General features: G+C 42.9%; 1 protein-coding gene across 1 annotated transcript; it reads right to left on the minus strand.

Moving 5' to 3' along the window:
- Window positions 1–13,468: 13,468 nt before the first annotated feature.
- gemin8 (gem (nuclear organelle) associated protein 8) lies at window positions 13,469–16,560 on the minus strand. The gene is made up of 4 exons (XM_071918195.2): window positions 16,512–16,560; window positions 16,132–16,186; window positions 15,265–15,646; window positions 13,469–14,703 (listed from the first exon to the last, which is right to left on the minus strand). The coding sequence occupies exons 2-4, from the start codon at window positions 16,132–16,134 to the stop codon at window positions 14,447–14,449; spliced, it is 642 nt and encodes a 213-aa protein (XP_071774296.2). The 5' UTR covers window positions 16,135–16,186; window positions 16,512–16,560; the 3' UTR covers window positions 13,469–14,446.
- Between the last annotated feature and the right edge of the window lie 538 nt (window positions 16,561–17,098).

A 17,098-nucleotide genomic window follows, 5' to 3' on the forward strand; every position in this document is an offset into this window, starting at 1 on the left:
ATTTTGAAGCACCTGTTTTATCATGTTATAATAGGATCTCAGGATTTTTAGCTTTACTTTTTAATCATGTGTGGGTTAGAGTGAGTGTCATGCTCTAAAACATAATCAAAAGGGAAAAGGAGTATACACATCAGCCAGTTAGTGCATCAAGCCTCAAAAACAGGACATTAAGAAGCTGAGATAGTAGAAATTTATTTAGTTTGACATGATGCAAAAAAAACAAAAAGCACAGAAACTGATTCAGGAAATGTTTTCACAACCTACAGGCTGTGTTGCAACGTTTTATCGTTTCCAATCAATGATAGTTTGTGGTACTGGGACTGTGAGCTCAAAATTGTTCATTTTTGTCAGTATCATTGTTTTAACATTGTTTATTGTGGCACCTGACCCTCTTTTCATTTGCCATTTATTAATCTTTTAATGTGAAATTCAAATTACATAGAAGATGAGCAAAAAACACTAACCCTAACTCACTGAGCCAACATTAGCAGTTGAGTACAAATAAATGTTTGTACTTTGTTTTTGTGTTTCCACTGCGGCACAATGGGAAGCAGTGAATAAAGAGAAACGAAAGTGTAATGCGCTTCTTTCGGTTATTGCGATCAGCAGGAAGAAAGAACACACATAAACACACACCAGCAGCATCACACAAACTCTAAACTCCCAGTTATCGGAGTTGAAGGGCGAATTTCAAGTCCCGTTTTTCCCCCAGCACCCCCATAATCCCCTGCTGGGTCACACAGATTAAGGACTTGTCCAGAAGATGAGATACAGTGCTCCCTGGCACTCTCCACTATCACCCTGTCATAGGGACACACACACACACACAACACACACACACACACACACACACACAGACACACACACAATGTCCAGTGCTTGGATTCTGGCCCTAACCCCTAACTAATGCTACATTTCAGACTTGTCGGAAAGTCAGAAAGTCAGAGTTTTTATTAGGAAAAACGCAACAGAATGGCCCTTCAAGTTGAAATTCCAACTAGGAAACTGATTTTTCAACCCTGCAGTTATCTGACGTCACGTCAACATGGTGGCATATACTGTAAACACAACACAGCATTACTTTTAACATGTTAAAAATCCTTGAAATACATTTAACTTGGTTTTACAGCGCTGCATGACCTTAAACCCATCAAAACACCTGTATGGTAAATGGTTAAACATTTAAATTTGAAAAGTTAAGTTGCGCTTACAGCTGCCAATAATCTATGCTACCAAATCTCACTGACATCCAGTAACATTATCCAGTGTTTTCTGTTGGGCAAATTAAATCTCATCCATATTCATTTCATTTCCTGGTTTTTCCAAGCTGGACTAGTGGAACACACAGAAGTTGGAATTATGACTTACCAACTGGGAATGTCAGACTTACAACTTTGAATTGAACGCAGCATCAAGTCAATCTAAATCATTACAAAAGTACTCAAGACTCTCCTGCACACATGAGACTCTTTGGCAGTTGACTGCACAGCTTGCTAATGCTTGCTGATGTTCCTGTCCAGACAAATTCACAATGAGTTCCGGTCATTGATATTTTAAGTGGAAAATATACAAAACCTCTTGACTCACTTAAAATGTGTCTATTATTGATTGTGTTATGGGTCATAATAAAGTTCCAATAAATTATACAAAAGCACAAACTCTGCTGTGACTTTTCCAGCTTAATACATTTGTTGGCAAATGAGTGTATACTGAAAAAGGATGTCTCTCTCTCTCTCTCTGTGTGTGTGTGTGTGTGTGTGTGTTAGGGGGGGTGGGCTGTGGTGACAGAGGATTCACCATAGCCCCCATATATAATCCTCTACAGCCATATGACTAAGCCTGTGTGGAGTGTATTATCCAGAAACCAGTAACAATGAACCGAGGTTTGGACTAGACAAAGACAGAACACCGAAAGATAAATCCATGCACACACTCCTGTAGTGTGAACCTTATACGGTGTGTTAGTGCATGTGTGTCTTCATTGTTTGTGTGTGTGCATGCGTATAATGGCAAGTAAATGTTTTAAATGCATACTTTCGGTTACATTTTGAAGCCTTATGTTCAATGTTCATATCATGTCCCGTAAGTTTAGCCAATCATGTGGCTTCAGAAAGAGCCCAAAGCTTCAGTTCAACTTTTCTTATCTGCCTCCTCAAACTCTTGGCGTCCATTAAGGGGAGAGACACGAGTGCCTGTCCAATGCCTGTCTTCCCTCATTACAGTGAAACAGAAGAGAAACTGGAGCCAAAATGGGGCTGTCCCACAGTAATGAGGACATCGCGGCTCTTTCAGGCCATCAGATGTGGAGTTAATGGGACAGAAGAAGAAGAAGAAGAAGAAGAAGAAGACGAACATGGTAGTCTGGTTTTGGACTCCCTGTAAACAAAGGCGTAATTGGTTTCAAATTTATTTCAAACTCTGAAACCACTTATGTTTCAAAGCTTTACACAACAAGTTCAACATTTGGGACTCTCATGATGATGGCCACGTCCCAAACATCAGAGGAGCCTGAATTCAAAGTGATAAGGGATCCGCTGTTGCCATGGCGATGTGCAACACTGCTGATAGGCTGCTCTGATGCAGATCTTTAGCGACGCTATCAGTTCCTAGAAAACTTCTCCTGTGGCCTCGCAGCAGACTGAATCCACCAAGAGCCAGAAGTCAAACGAAGAAGAAGATATCCTTGCAGAGGGACGGACTAGAAGAAACCTTATCGGAAATGTCATCAGTAAAGTAATTTCTTCTGCTGTGACCGGGCCGGCTGCTGACATCTAGAGCGGTTGACATGCAACCCTGCAACACGCGACTGATGTTTTTGTTGTCGCTGAATGTCTCAAGCTTTCTGTGTCGCCCTCTGAAAGGCACAGTCAGAGGTAGAGTCTTCTCTCTCGAGTGCTACAGCAGAGAGTAAACAAGTAAACATGTCGTCCCCTATGTGTGATGTAGGCGCCCCTTGGGCCAATCAGTCACAAGATGCATCTTCCCTCCAAGTTTCATCTAAATCGGAGCAGTTAGGGCCTTTCAAAGTGAGAAATGTTGATCTTTAATTATAGTAAAGTGTCCCTATTACACCAGTGTAAATCAGTGTACATTTTGAAAACCAGAACAAAGAGCCAAAACGCATCATCCCGAGTTTTGTCAAAATCGGACCAGTGGTGACATACCACCTGAGGTCACATGTTTGAGTTAAACATTTTGACCTTTAATTACAGCTCCTGCATTAGGCCCATATTTTGTACGGACAGATTTGTGTCGCAAGTTTCACGTCAATTGGTCTTTTGATGTAGGAGTTGGGGTCTTTCAGTATTTTAAATTTTGACCTTTAAGTACAGCGTCCCCGTCAGTGTACTGTTTTGTTTTGGGCCATTTTTTGCCTTTATTGGATAGGTCAAAGTAGAGAGAGACAGGAAAGACTGGGAGAGAAGGGGAGGACAAAGAGAGAAAGGACTAATGAGGTTTAGATTCAGACGCTGCTTGTTGTCTCATCACTGCTCCTTGTCTTCCTCTGTCCTGATGTTCCACCCCACCCCACCCCAGGCTCGCCACATTGACCTTTTAACCCTCTTCCTGACACCCTGCTCAAGACCATTATGCATCTTTTGTGAAGCTTTGAGCTCTGATCTCCGAGGACGACCTCACCCTGACCTACAGTATCTGCTGTCTCATGCCTTGGGAAACCACTGCTACACAACACAGAGCCGGTTGTGTCAGTCTCTGTCTAATACGCGATCGTAGGGCATCCAGAGTGAGAATCATGGGACTTGGAGAACTAAGGCCGTCATCACATACAGGAGGATGCTTTTTTGCATGTGCCTGCACCTTTTTTTCCAGTTATTTTCATTGGTTTGGTCGCAGCAGGTGTGCATCTTCTCCAAATTATGCACCTGGCCTTTTGGACGCAGCGTGCTTTTCCTAGTTGACTATGCTGCAACTTTAGCTGTGCCGCACATTACATCAATGTCAGACAGATTAAAAAATTAGCACTGCCTCATACCCACAGTCTACACCGGTCCCATCGCATCAGCAGCACATCACAAGCAAAACCTCAGTTGGTGTCCACACTGATTCTTTTAGCCGCGCTTCCAGCTTGAAATACGCAAGCAGAAATTGAAATACATCACTGATACGGGTAAGTTTGCCTCTTTTGTACATTGCTTCCTATTGGAGCCATGGAACAAGACAAACTTTCTGCAAGAGTGCTCTCACATACAGATGCATAGCCTACCATTCATAAAAGTGATATTTCTTTTATTTAGGGAATCGCTATTTCAGTGATTTTTTTTTTATTGTTAGCTCTGTATACCAAAAATGAGATTGCAAAAGCTTCCTCTGGTTAATAGAGAAAATACACAAAAAGTCTGGTATAACAGTCTATGCAATGGGTTTTAAATAGTGCGTTCACACCGGTATGAAGCGTAAACGAGAGTTTCTGTCCCAAGAGACAGACGACTTAAAAAACAAAGCAGCTGAATCGCTTCTAGTGTAGACTGGGCATTACAGTGTCCTGCTGAGTAATGTCAACTCTAGCTACATCCTCCGTTTCAGAACAGTATCTTCATCCTCTTCTTCAAGAGCAAGGAGAGCAACCCGCTAGCTAGCAAAGCAACGAGAATGATGTAACACTGCTTACAGCCTTTGAATTCTTGCTCTCTGTTACTTGCTGCACTTTGCGTTTGAGCAGAAGAAAAAAAAAAAAACATCTATCTGGCCGAACAGCTTGCCTGTCTCACCCTTAATGTTTCTGTCTGCTCGTCTGGCTGTTTGGCTATTGGTTTATCTTATCCATTAGTCAAATAGAGGTGTTTTATCAGTAATGCTGGAAACGGGCCATCACTTAGGCGAACGCACACACACAAAGACACCGATACACACACACTCTCACACACACACACACAGGCACAGGAGTCTCGGGGACGGCTTTATGAGCCTCCCGCTGTCGCTTTAGTCTAATCCTTGCCATTTTAATGGGCTTCTGGCTTCCTCTAAAAGGGAAACCTTGGCAGAAAGTGAGACCGATGCACCGCACCTTGCATTGTCTTGTCTCCCATCACCTGAGAAGATTCCTCTAAATTCTGTACAGACCATGTGTGTGTAAGAATGTGTGTGTGTATGCGTTTGTGAGCATATGTGTGTGTGTGTGTGTGTGTGTGTGTGTGTGTCTAGATCCGGGCCCTTAATCTGTAGTGGTGATGACCCAGTTTCGCCCCCACCCCGCCCCTCAGCCGTCGGTCACCAAGGAGACGCCTCCCTCTCATCCCCGAACTGAACCGTGGGATGCTAACCGGCGTTAATCCACACACACACACATACACACACAATCTAAAGATATCAGACCATACCTACAAACACTTTCAACGCTTTTAAAGTCGTGGCTTTCTAGCGATGATCTCGAAACCGACACTGACACCGACACGGGATTTGCTTATCAGCTTAAAGGAGAGGTGTGAGATGGGTTTGGACACACACACACACACACACACACACACACACACACACACACACACACACACACACACACTCTCTTTCCCACCAACTAACCCTACAGGTCAGACAGAATACAGACACATGGGCAACTTTTATGCAAACTCATGCAAACTAATTCCATCATGCTTCGACATCACCTGCGACGCCTGTTTCCTCCCAAAATTTGCATGCGATTGCAAGAGTTTCGTTTTAATGCGTAATGGATTCTGAGAACATTTCACCAGACAAGGAAGGATAGTCTCTGCCCTTTGTCGCTCGCTCTTTCATCTCCATCTCCATCCGTCTCCCTGTAACACACACACACACACACACACACACACACACACGTACACACACTGAATCATTTCGCCTGACTGCACCCCGCCCCCTCCACTGGAAGTAGGTGAAGAGATCAAATCAAAGTGTGAGTGCATCTCTGAGATCTCGCCTTATTTACCATATCTGACTCCTGTCTGTACGGATGGCTTAACCTCGCCCTGGCCTACCTCTTTACACACACACACACACACCTCCATACACACACACACACAAACACACACCCCTCCCCTTCCACCCAACAATTTATCCGACGAGCCACTAATCCCGCTGGCCCAGATACGGGCCGCGATCTGCCCTGCTGCTCCACATGATGTTACGTTGTCGTCGTCATCGCATCCCGACGACTGCAACCGCACACACTCCTCACACACACACACCCTTCTACCCCCCTTCCTGGACTGCCTGCATCACATGACCTCAGTCGGTCATGTGATGCAGGAGCTGCACCTGTGACCTACTGTACTGAACCGCAGCACACCCATGCAGCAATGTGGGATGAGAGCTGTGTGTCTCATCTAGGCAGCACACCATGACTCATTGTGTGGAGAGAAAAAAAAAAAGGCAAAGCAGGGTGGGCTCATCATCATCTTCATCATCATCATCATCATCATCATCATCCTCCTCACTGCAGAGGCAGGGGAAAGGACAGGCGAGGGAGAATGGCGTTCCCCTGCCGGTTGCAGGTTTGTATGCTTGATGCCTATTTTTTGCCCGTGTGGGCTGTGTGATCAGATGCATGACTGTTCACACGCGACGGGGATCGAGATGACGCCTTGAGCTCCGCGCATCGCCGCGTCGCCATGGCAACAGGTCTCCTCTCTCGACGGCTGATTCCGACACATCAGAGTCGCCGTCGGGTTTGAGCTTAAAATGCTCCGCGAGCAAGCAGGCAGGAGACAAGGGGGCTGAGCAGAGATAAAATCCATTATTTGGTTTTGTAGTGGAAAGGAGGGGGTTGGTGTGTAGAAGGAATGCGGGCATGTTGAAGGAATTAATTTTTTGTCTCTCAAAGGCCTTAATCAAGACCAGGTTACTCAATGGCATCAGCTGTTCTGATAATTCTCAGCACAGTACAAATACACAGTACTGATGTGGTAAAGAACAGGTATAGAGAAAGCACTAACATTTTACTATTCCTTAGTACCAGTCATAACAATAATAATAATCTTTATTTATATAACACTTTTCAAAGCACTTTACAAAGGCTAAAGAAAAACATAAAATCAACAGCAAAATCAATAAACAAGGCAGAATCATAAATGTGAGATCAAATACAAGTAATAAAATTAGGTTTTATGAAGTGATTTTAACTGATTTAGCAGCCTGAGCTTCTCAGGCAGGTCGGAGCGCTGATGGCGAAGAACTGATCGCCTCTTTTGTTTTTAATCTACATTTTGGAACTGCCAAATAGGAAACCGAGAACTTCAGGCTGCGATCTGGTTCATATGGGGTTAAAAGGTTTGTGATGTAGCCCCATCATGCCTTAAAAGTGATCAGTAAAACCTTAAAATCAATTCTGAGGCTAAAGATGCTAAAATCGCAGTGATGTGATCTTGTCTTTTTTAGTTGCATTTCATAAAAGTCAGAGGCGAGAGAGAGAGAGACATTTGACTGAGGCAGGAATACAGAGTTATTCTAAGTAAGAAGATATAAAAGCATGGATGACGTTCTCTAGATCACTTAGGGATAAAAACATCTCTATTAACCTGACCAGCGGGGACAGACATGTAGCTGTAGATGAGTGAATCACCTGCTTCTGTCCGTATCTGCATCCTGATTCAGTGACTAATGGCCTGCACAAATTTAGTACAGTTTACCTCCGTCATTTATGACCTTTATAGGTAGTCGGCATTCGTCAGAATCACTGTAAACTGCAGGCCGAGCCACTGCTGGTTCCAAAATGGTCAGTTTTCATCTGTAAAAATCAACATACATACACCAGTGTTTATATAAATCCACACCCATTAGTTAATTTAACACTTTTAGATTCGTTTTTAACCCCTCGTCCCAGAGCCATCTCAGTTGTTTCCTATATCAACGCTCCTATCAACACTTTTCAACTCCAAATAACTGCCACTGAAAAATCAACACTTTTTAACCCGGGAAAATTTGCTGTAGTCCTGAGTTTGACTGTTTTCTGAGGCTTTGATCGAGGTTTTTGATCAAGAGCCCACCTCTGCCTCTTCAATGTCTAAGAAAACTGCCTGTCTACATGCTCATCTAGTGTGCTATTATCATATATTATGTAATAGATATATCTATTAAATATGTATTTACACATGCATGTACTGTATATTTATATTAGGGTTACACCTATATATTGTTTTGCCAATATATTGGGCCGCTTTTTTATTAAACATTGAATATCAGTCATGTTGTCCACCTACAATATGATGGAGGCTCCTCCCTGACCTCATTTTATTTATTTAACTGTTCAATAATTCTTCATTTATAGGAAGTAAGTAATTACTCTGGGTTTCAATGGAGAGTTTTAGTGATACATGATGGTCTAAATGCCATTTCAGAGACTTTTCCACTAACAAGAATAAAATACTTGTGGGAAACACTGAATCCTTATGCGTTTTTGGCATGAAAATGGTTTAAAGATATTGAATATCAGCACAAAATATCAGCTATCAGCAGTTTCATACATAATTCATATGTTTTAATACATAAACTGGAAATATATTGGTTAAAATGTAGTTTTATGGCTTGTGTTTAACTAACCCCAGACTGTTATTATTCCAGTATTTTTATTAAAGTGTTGGTATACTGTTACTGTAATTAGGTCAGTGGGCCATTCCACTTTCTCCTGTTTTGCCGCTGAGAGCCGGGCGAACCCTCCGTCTCTGATCATTTATTCTTTCACAGTAAAACACTCTCTTTTAAAATCTGCAGCCCTTGAAGTCTGTCTGCTTCATGTTACACAGACAGCATCCATTCTGCAAATCAGCACAGCGAATCCGCAGGAGAGGATACAAGAGGATATGAGGTTTCACATGCAGGCAAGGAGGGAAGAAGAGGAGCAGCGAAGAGGGCTAAAGCAAATTCACAAGAGGGGGAGGAGAGAGAAGAGAGGAAAAGAATAATGATGAAGACAAGGAGCGGGGAGATGATGAGAGGAGCAGATGCGATGCGCAGATGAAAGATGGGATGATGATGGTGGCGATGATGAGACGAAAGGAGCACTCCGGGGGAATAAACGGGCGGCGAGGGGAGTTGAAATAAGAGGAGTTTACGATGGCGTCCTGGAGAAAAGACCCCCCCACCCCCACCCCCCCACCCCTCGCAGTAAATCATGTCACTTGGCTACATCCTGTCTGTTCTCAACTTCTCACCGGCCTGCAGGCAATAAACAGTCCTGCTGCCTTATTGAAAACAGATGTTATGAATGGGAGAGAGAGAGAGAGAGAGAGAGAGAGAGAGAGAGACCTGGAGGAGGAGGGGCAGAGAAAGAGGCAAAAGCAAAGACATGGATGGAGATAGAAATGGCAGACATACAGGAGACAAAATGGTAAGAAAAACCTCTGTGGCCTAATGAGAGAAAGCTGGATGCTACTGATTTCAGGTCAGCCTCCAGTGAGAGAGAGAGAGAGAGAGAGAGAGAGAGAGAGAGAGAGAGAGAGAGACTCTGCTGAGGTTCTGCCAGGACTTTCATGCACACTACAAGATTTTGGCCAGACTGAGCTGCAATTACACCGTCCCAAACAAAAAGAAAACTAAAGGTGCGACCACACTTAGATTGTTTTCTTTGGGCAGTCGTTTTAAGATCTTTCTTTCCAGAAATATTCACGTTTGAGTTTTGAGGATTGTGTGTTTGAAATACTGACTGATGAAATTTCAGATAGCAAACTCCCTAGATCTAGTTTTGGAATGAAACCCTTCAAATCTCACAACATGCACGCAGTCCCATACACAACAGCAATTGTCTTCCGTGTCTGAAGCTTGTCCCAGCCTGCATGATCCACAGTAAGGCGGCAGATCACTCCCTGTTAATCCAATCAGCGTCAACTCTCACATGAGGAGTTGACGCTGGGAGGATGAGCTGAAGTTTCCCGCTGTTCTACAAATCAGTCAGGCAATCGCTCTGCAAAACGCTTAAAGGAAAATTCCACTCAAATCGACCTCTGGGCTGCAGTCACTCCGCAAAAGAAGACGTTTTCCTGGAATATCCCAAATGACTCACCATGAAAAATTTTTGGAACCACCATGGTGACATTATAGGACCGCATTTCCATTGATATTTGGAGAATGAGATATAAAATTCATATAAAAAACACAATAAAAGCTTGGGAAATGGTAGCAAACTGTCCGCAGAATAACAACTTTACAGTCCGTTTTGGTTGAGTTACTCTAGGATTAGGAAAATTAGGAAAAAGTTAATTGCATAGCTGGATATTGTGTGTGTGTGTGTGTGTGTGTGTGTTTGTGTGTGTGTGAGTGACAGAAGAGAAGGACTGTAAGTTTGAGTGTCGTGTCCAGTGTCATGCAACCATGTCATGCTCACACACACACACACACACACACACACACACACATATACACACACACATGCACACACACAATGAATAAGCTACACATGTCCATAGGCACAGTGGGGTTGATTCATGAAGAGAAAACAGAGCCTGGTTAAGTAATCATGCCCTCACTCACACACACACACACACACACACACACACACACAAAGAAGGCACACATGCACTAACACACAGCTGGACACACTTTCCTTTCCCATACACAGAAACAAATGGATTATTCTGCTGCTGGCACAGTTTGGCATCAGTCAATATAAAAACACCCAACACTCCTGCACACATACACGCATATAACTACAGATATTCGTGCACGAGCGCGCGCGCACGCACATGTGGATGATTCAAATATAAAACTGAGCGATGAGGGAATGATAAATAAATTCAGAACTGAATCATAAAAAAAATGTTTCTCCTGTTTGTCTCACGGAAGGAAAACTGCCGCTGACAAAAGGATGAGAGGAATCTAAAGAGTGAAACTGTGAAACTCAACAGGCTGCAGGAGCTGCCCGCGTGCTTTGAGCCTTTAAACTGATTAGCCGGCATGCACGTTAGAGTAAACTACCACCGAAGAAGACGCGGGTGCACTCATACATCACACTGAACGAAGCACAAACAGCTATTCCTGCAGCAAACACACGGACAGACAAATCTAAACGTGACCCAATTTCTTGCCCGGGTTTTTCCCCGCACGAAAAAAACAAAACAAAACAAAAGCAAAACAAAAGTGTGTAAAATAGTTCACCTACCCATTTTTAAGCCCCTGTGTGGAAATTGGCACTGAGACACTGTCACAACACTCCCAACTGGCCACGGGTTTCTTGAATGGAGGGGGTCCAGCGTGCAAACAACTGGACGTCCCGTTTTGGAATAGGGGGAGCAGATGGGGGGCGTGACGTCACGGCCGGGGTTAGATCCTTGGCAGACTTTATCAATCAAGTGTTTTGTGTTGTTACTGGAAGTAGAATATTTCATTGCTTTTCTAAGGCTTATTGAAAATAAGTGTAAAAACACTTCATTTCGAGACCCTGATTACCAATCCAAGGAGCAGTGTTAGTTTTTTCTTTCTTTTTTTATTTACTTTTAATATATTTTTGTTTTGTTTGTTTCTTACATTTATTTATTTATTTATTCTTTTTTTTTATCTTCTACTGTCTTTTATGCTTCTTCTCTAATTGTAATGTAATTCTTTAGATCTTAATTTAAGCAGTCATATGTTCTTTACTGTTATATTGGCATTGCCTGTAATTTGTACATTGGCATTGTTCAATAATAATAAAAACGTTGATCAATCAAAACACATGCACATGCCCACACACACATACTCATGTGCACACACAGTAAGTTATGACTTGCAATTTTTAGTTTCCCTTACGAAAAAGATATATAGTAGTGCTATAATATAGTGATACCATAGGAAATCCAAACTATCACAGAGTAAGATCAGGGTCACTGTAAACTCACTATTGAGTACCAGACACACTAAAGGTCCCTAAAGGAATATTACAATGTTTTTTTTTGTGAGGATACTTCCTCTGCATAACAAGCCAAAGGCATCTGTCACACTGAAGCTTACAGATCCAAAACCGATATGACACATAGTGTGACTGTGAATGAAAAGTAGAGGATACAAACTAGAGGATGGAGGATAATGTGTCCTGACCAAGACCCAATGGGGTTGAAACGCTGGAGTGAAGTTAATAAACTCAATATTGGGGAAGCATTACTCCAGTATGAGAACTCATCTCTTTTGTTTAAAGCAGAAGATAAACCCTTTCATTTCTGTGGTGGAGAAATCTTTTAGCATGCCTGCAGGGCTGGGAGGGTGTGTGTGTGTGTGTGTGTGTGTGTGCGTGTGTGTGTGTGACTTTGACCCAGTGCAGTGTGCCATCTTCTGCCCCTGTATGGCTGCAGTGCACTCCTTCCACAAATGTCACATGTAGATGTTGCACTCAAATATCTGGCTGTCTGTGTGCTTGTTCTTCCTTATATGGGCCTATGCATGCTTATAATGAAGCACTATAATGTGCAACACTGGTTGGCTTGGTGTATTTACATCAAAGGAAAAAAACACTTGAACACTGTTAAGAAACAGCTATTGGCCTGTGTATAAAATGAGGATGATGTGGTGTCTTGCTGAAATATTTCCAGCAGCTACAATGGAGTTTGATAGCAGAAAATGTTTCAGTGATCTAAAACATCAACAGTAAAGTCAGGTTTTGGTGTCAGTCCCTCAGAACCAAAGAGCGAGGGCTTCTTTCTAGAGCCGCCATTTTGAACCGATGTTCAACAATCATACAGAGAGAAATCCATTGTAAAAGAGGCAGAGAGACCAATTTCTCCACCCACAGGAGCAGGAGAGAGACCAGAATGCAATGCAGCATCAAGACAGGTTGTGTTTTGCAGATACATATTACATACAGTGTAACCCACTGCTGAATGGAACAAGTTCTGGCTTTCTCTGGGGGTTGTTGATAGGCATTCTTGGAAATGTCGGAAATCACTACCTGAAGTAGACGAGGCAGGTTAAGGGAAAGTGGGCTCACCAAAAAAGTAAATTACAATTTATTTGTTTATTTATTTTTTCAGGGACAATGCACATCAATCAACAGTCAAACTGTAAAGGAGCCAGAGTTAGCCAGAAAGGCTAGTTTTCATCTGCTGTCCCTGGCCAGATGTTTAAAAGGCAGCCTAAAATTTCAAATAAGATAGAATTAAAATGCATGTAAATACTTCATCACAAAATAACTGGAATGCACTGAACATTATAAATTGATATCTAACAGTGTGAGAGGATCTGAGGCTGGATTTATCCTTTAAAGCAGAATAAGTCTGACAGCCATGTGAGACTTAATTAACTGGAGCCCTGCTTTAGTTCAAGGCCATGATATGGTCTGTAAACCAATTTTAGTGTGATATTTACTGTTAATTGGAGAATCTGGTAACTGGAAAAGTAAGTCAAATTTGTGTTGTCTCAAATAAGGCGTACGGATATGCTTAAAACGACACCTTGTTTTTAAGAGTGCATGTTGCTCAAAAGCTGAAAAATATGAATGACTTCTATAGAGCCAGGCTCAGATTAGACCGAGAGGTAACTGAGAAAACACCACCGATACAGCAGGTTTCAACCGGTTATAGAAAACTTTATTAGAAACCATATCAACAGCATTTATATAAAAATACCAACTGCTAAGTTAAAAAAAAAACAGAGAACACCAAGAAGTGCAGCGAGGTGCAAAGACCCCGCTGAAGAGAAGATAAAACAGTCAACATCCCTCCTGAGAAGCTGCATGGGCGGCTTTGAACCCGATGAAATGTCTGAATCAGAAAGGTGCAGCGCTGAAGAACAACAACAACAACAACAACAGCAGCTCATTCTTCATGTGTGTTGAAAAGTGGAATTTCAGTAGCAGCCGAACAGGAACGCTTCTAAATTTGAACAGAGGAAAAAAAAAAAAAACACTGGTCTTGTGGTTAAACTAAGTTGACAGGCATAAGAGGAGCCACCGCAGCATGAAACATCATCAACCTGGAGGGTAAACCAAAACAGATTAGGAGCAAGCACACGGGCGCATGTTGCTTGAATCCATTTACATCACCTGCGGGGGCATTTCTACTGTACGTCTGACCCTCAATTTACACAAATTTCACTCCTTTTCTGCTTGCACGCTGCGATTTTGTCCTGAATTTAAAAAGCGACTAAGGATTCAAACGCAATGGAGAGATGAGTCATGAGGAACAAACAGCGCTATCTGTTGGATAAAGGCCAGTAGTGCGCGTTGCTGCTTGAAAGCCACGAGTTAAAACTATTTATGTGCGAGCGTAACCCACATAAGGTCCAAGATTATATTATCTAAAAATAAGTCTTCATTTGCAGCGGCCGGTGACACGGAGGGTATCTAAGTTACACTTAAATGATAAAGTAGAAGCTCAACAAATTATCATAAGTGCTCAAATGACTTCTCTAAACCTCAGCTAACCCAAACCATTAGTTCCAGATCAGCAGAGTTGACGGCGGAAATCCATTACACGACATGTCTGGTGTCTGAACAACAGCTCACAGCGGGGATATCCTCCGCATCAAAACAGGTTTTAGCCTTTCCCACCAGGCGTTAGAGTTTTAGTGGGATAACGGGCCAGTACTTTGGCTGCTTGCGGTCACAGTTCCGGTCAAAAGTCAGCTGCATGGCCGCCTCCATGGCCTGGATCTTGGCCGCGTCCTCGCCGTACAGCTTCTTCATCTCGGCCCCGCGTCTCTCGCCGGGCCGCTCGGAGGGAGGGGCCATGCTGCTCCGCCAGGAAACCCGGTGCAGGTCGCGGTCGGCCGGCACGTAGCTGTCCTGCTCCGCCTCCAGCTGCTGCTGCTTCTCTGCAGGAGGAGGAGGAGAGCAGGGCTTAATATTAAAGTATGATAGATATAGTAGGCTGTCCACTCACCTTTTGTATTGTTACCTTTATTTAGACAGTTGAAAAGTAGCAAGGAAGACAGAGTAGAGGAGGAACAGGAGAGAGGAGGGAGTGTTAAAAGATAAAGATAAGAAAACACATTGAGATATTTCCAGCAGCTACAATGGAGTCTGATAACAGAAAATTATTCATCTATCTAAAACATCAACGGTAAATGTCCGCTTTTGCACATTTTGCGCTGATGTTCAACTATCACACAGGGAGAAATCCATTGGTTGAAAATGTTTTATCGTCTCTGCATCGAAAAACAAATCGCCCAGAGATCGAACTTGTAGTTTTAGTTATCGTATTGGATGTATTCATAGTTACCACTGTAGTGGGAACACAGACAGTCTATTTACTGAGAACGATTTAAATCTTTTTATCGTTATCGTTCTAGATGTGAATGGGCCTTCACTGGGATTTTACTGGTTACAGGACAATCTCTCAAGCCACCACCCGCCCCGTCCCGCTGCCGTCTTACTCAGCTCTTCTCTGTGCTTCTCCGTCTGGGCGAAGTACTGCCGCAGCTCCTCTGTGATCTCCATGTTGCTGACGTCACACTCGATCTCGCTGTCCGAGCCGCTCTCCTCGTCCCCGTCCTCTCCGTCCTCCTCCCTGGCCGGGACCCTCCTCGCCGCCCTGCCTCGATTCTCTGCGGCGTGCCAGTCGGCGTAGCGCTGGGAGCTGCTGGGATACTGGTGGTGGTGGTGGTGGTGATAGTAGCCAGGGCCGTAGGCTGCCTCCAGGGCTTTTCGGTAGGCATGCCGGTGTCTCTGGTGCCAGGCCATGGCCTGCTGGTAGTGCTGCCAGTAGCGCCCGTACACCGGCTCCGCAAACCAGGAAGTCACACTGCCACTCTCCTCCTGCCAAGGAGAGGGTTCAAATCAGTGCAAGACTTGTTAAGCTTAGTGTCCAGTTATTTAATGGATTCACTGACTCACTTAATATTTATTTGGTGTATTTCTGATGGTTTTAAAGGGTTAGCCAACCCAACCGGTCTGTAATCACTTTATACTAAAGGATACCAAAGGGACGAGACAGGAAAAGATCTAACGTTGGTTGCTGCATGGATTTCACTCTAAAGCTTTGATCCGTCACTTCCGGTGTCCACTGCCATCACTAGAATTTAATGTGGGCAAATAGGGCAAATCTATAGCATCTCAATTAGTGGGGATGGGACGCTCTTCTTTACTGCAGCCCCACTTTGTGATATACAGGTGTATTTTTACATTAAAATCTTGCATAGTGCAGCTTTAATGTTCAGTTAGCAATCACCATGCTCATTCGCTCAAGTAAAGAAAGTTTTGTGAACAATTACAGTTGGGACATCACTTCTCAGTTGCCTTACCATGATGACAGATGCTTGCAGCTCGGTGGATTTCTCAGCTATCTCATCTGCAACCCTTTGAAATGTGGACAGAGTCAGAAAGCCATAACCCAACTCGCATGAACAACCAGCAAAATACAGTTCATTAGACGTTATTTTCCTTTATTAGCTGAAGCTAGCCTCCTAAACTAGCTAAAACACATCTGTGTAGCGGTTAACTTTACTTGTGCCTGGGCAGAAAGACACATGCTGACATCTTGAAAACAAAGATGGAGGAAGACTGGATATCAAACGTTTTACTAAATATTCGAATATACAAGGCTATGCAACTGAATAGACATTATATCAAACACATTTATCAGTATTTCTATGTTGAATGCCTCTCGCTAAGACCGATTTACCTTAGTGCTCTCGTGTTGTTTAGCAGCTCATGCTTCCTTGACAATAATTTCCCAGCAGCCTTTGAGTCAGAGCAAAATCCCTGGCTATGTGGCGCCAGCTAGAGGATACAGTGCATACATACAATAATACTGCGTTAATATTTCAGACAGTGCACCTGTAAACTGATATTATAGTTTGTAATATGGTATGTAACTTATGCTGAAGCGAAGCCAATGCTCTCGCTGCATTTTCCATTTCGTTAAAAGCATTTAGTCGGCAAAAAATGTGCAAAATACAAGAGCGAACCACCTTAGTGATTTTTAACCAAAACTAAAAGGAAGTTATGATGTTTTTACCCTCTTTTCTTCATATCTTTTGGTGTGTTATTCTCTTTTACACGTTTTAATTTAGCAAAAGTGTGATGTTTGCTTTGATTTCACTGTTAAATCATTTTTGTAAACTCTTTAAAAAAGTGCTACACAAAAAATATTAGCATATTCTACACTGTCATCCCAGTGTCAAGCCGTCCCATAAAATTACAATTTCCTGTCTACATTTTCAAAATAAAACCTTTATTGATAACCTAATCCTCAACATAACAATCTTT

This window comes from Centroberyx gerrardi, chromosome 21 (genome assembly GCF_048128805.1).
Source record: "Centroberyx gerrardi isolate f3 chromosome 21, fCenGer3.hap1.cur.20231027, whole genome shotgun sequence".
NCBI lineage: Eukaryota > Metazoa > Chordata > Actinopteri > Beryciformes > Berycidae > Centroberyx > Centroberyx gerrardi.

What these genes read in the sequence shown, in the direction of transcription:
- gemin8 (XM_071918195.2), bottom strand. An exon ending in GAAGCACAGAGAAGAGCTGA is followed by an intron (nt 14,704 to 15,264) that starts GTAAGACGGCAG and finishes CTCCTCCTGCAG; the next exon opens with AGAAGCAGCAGCAGCTGGAG.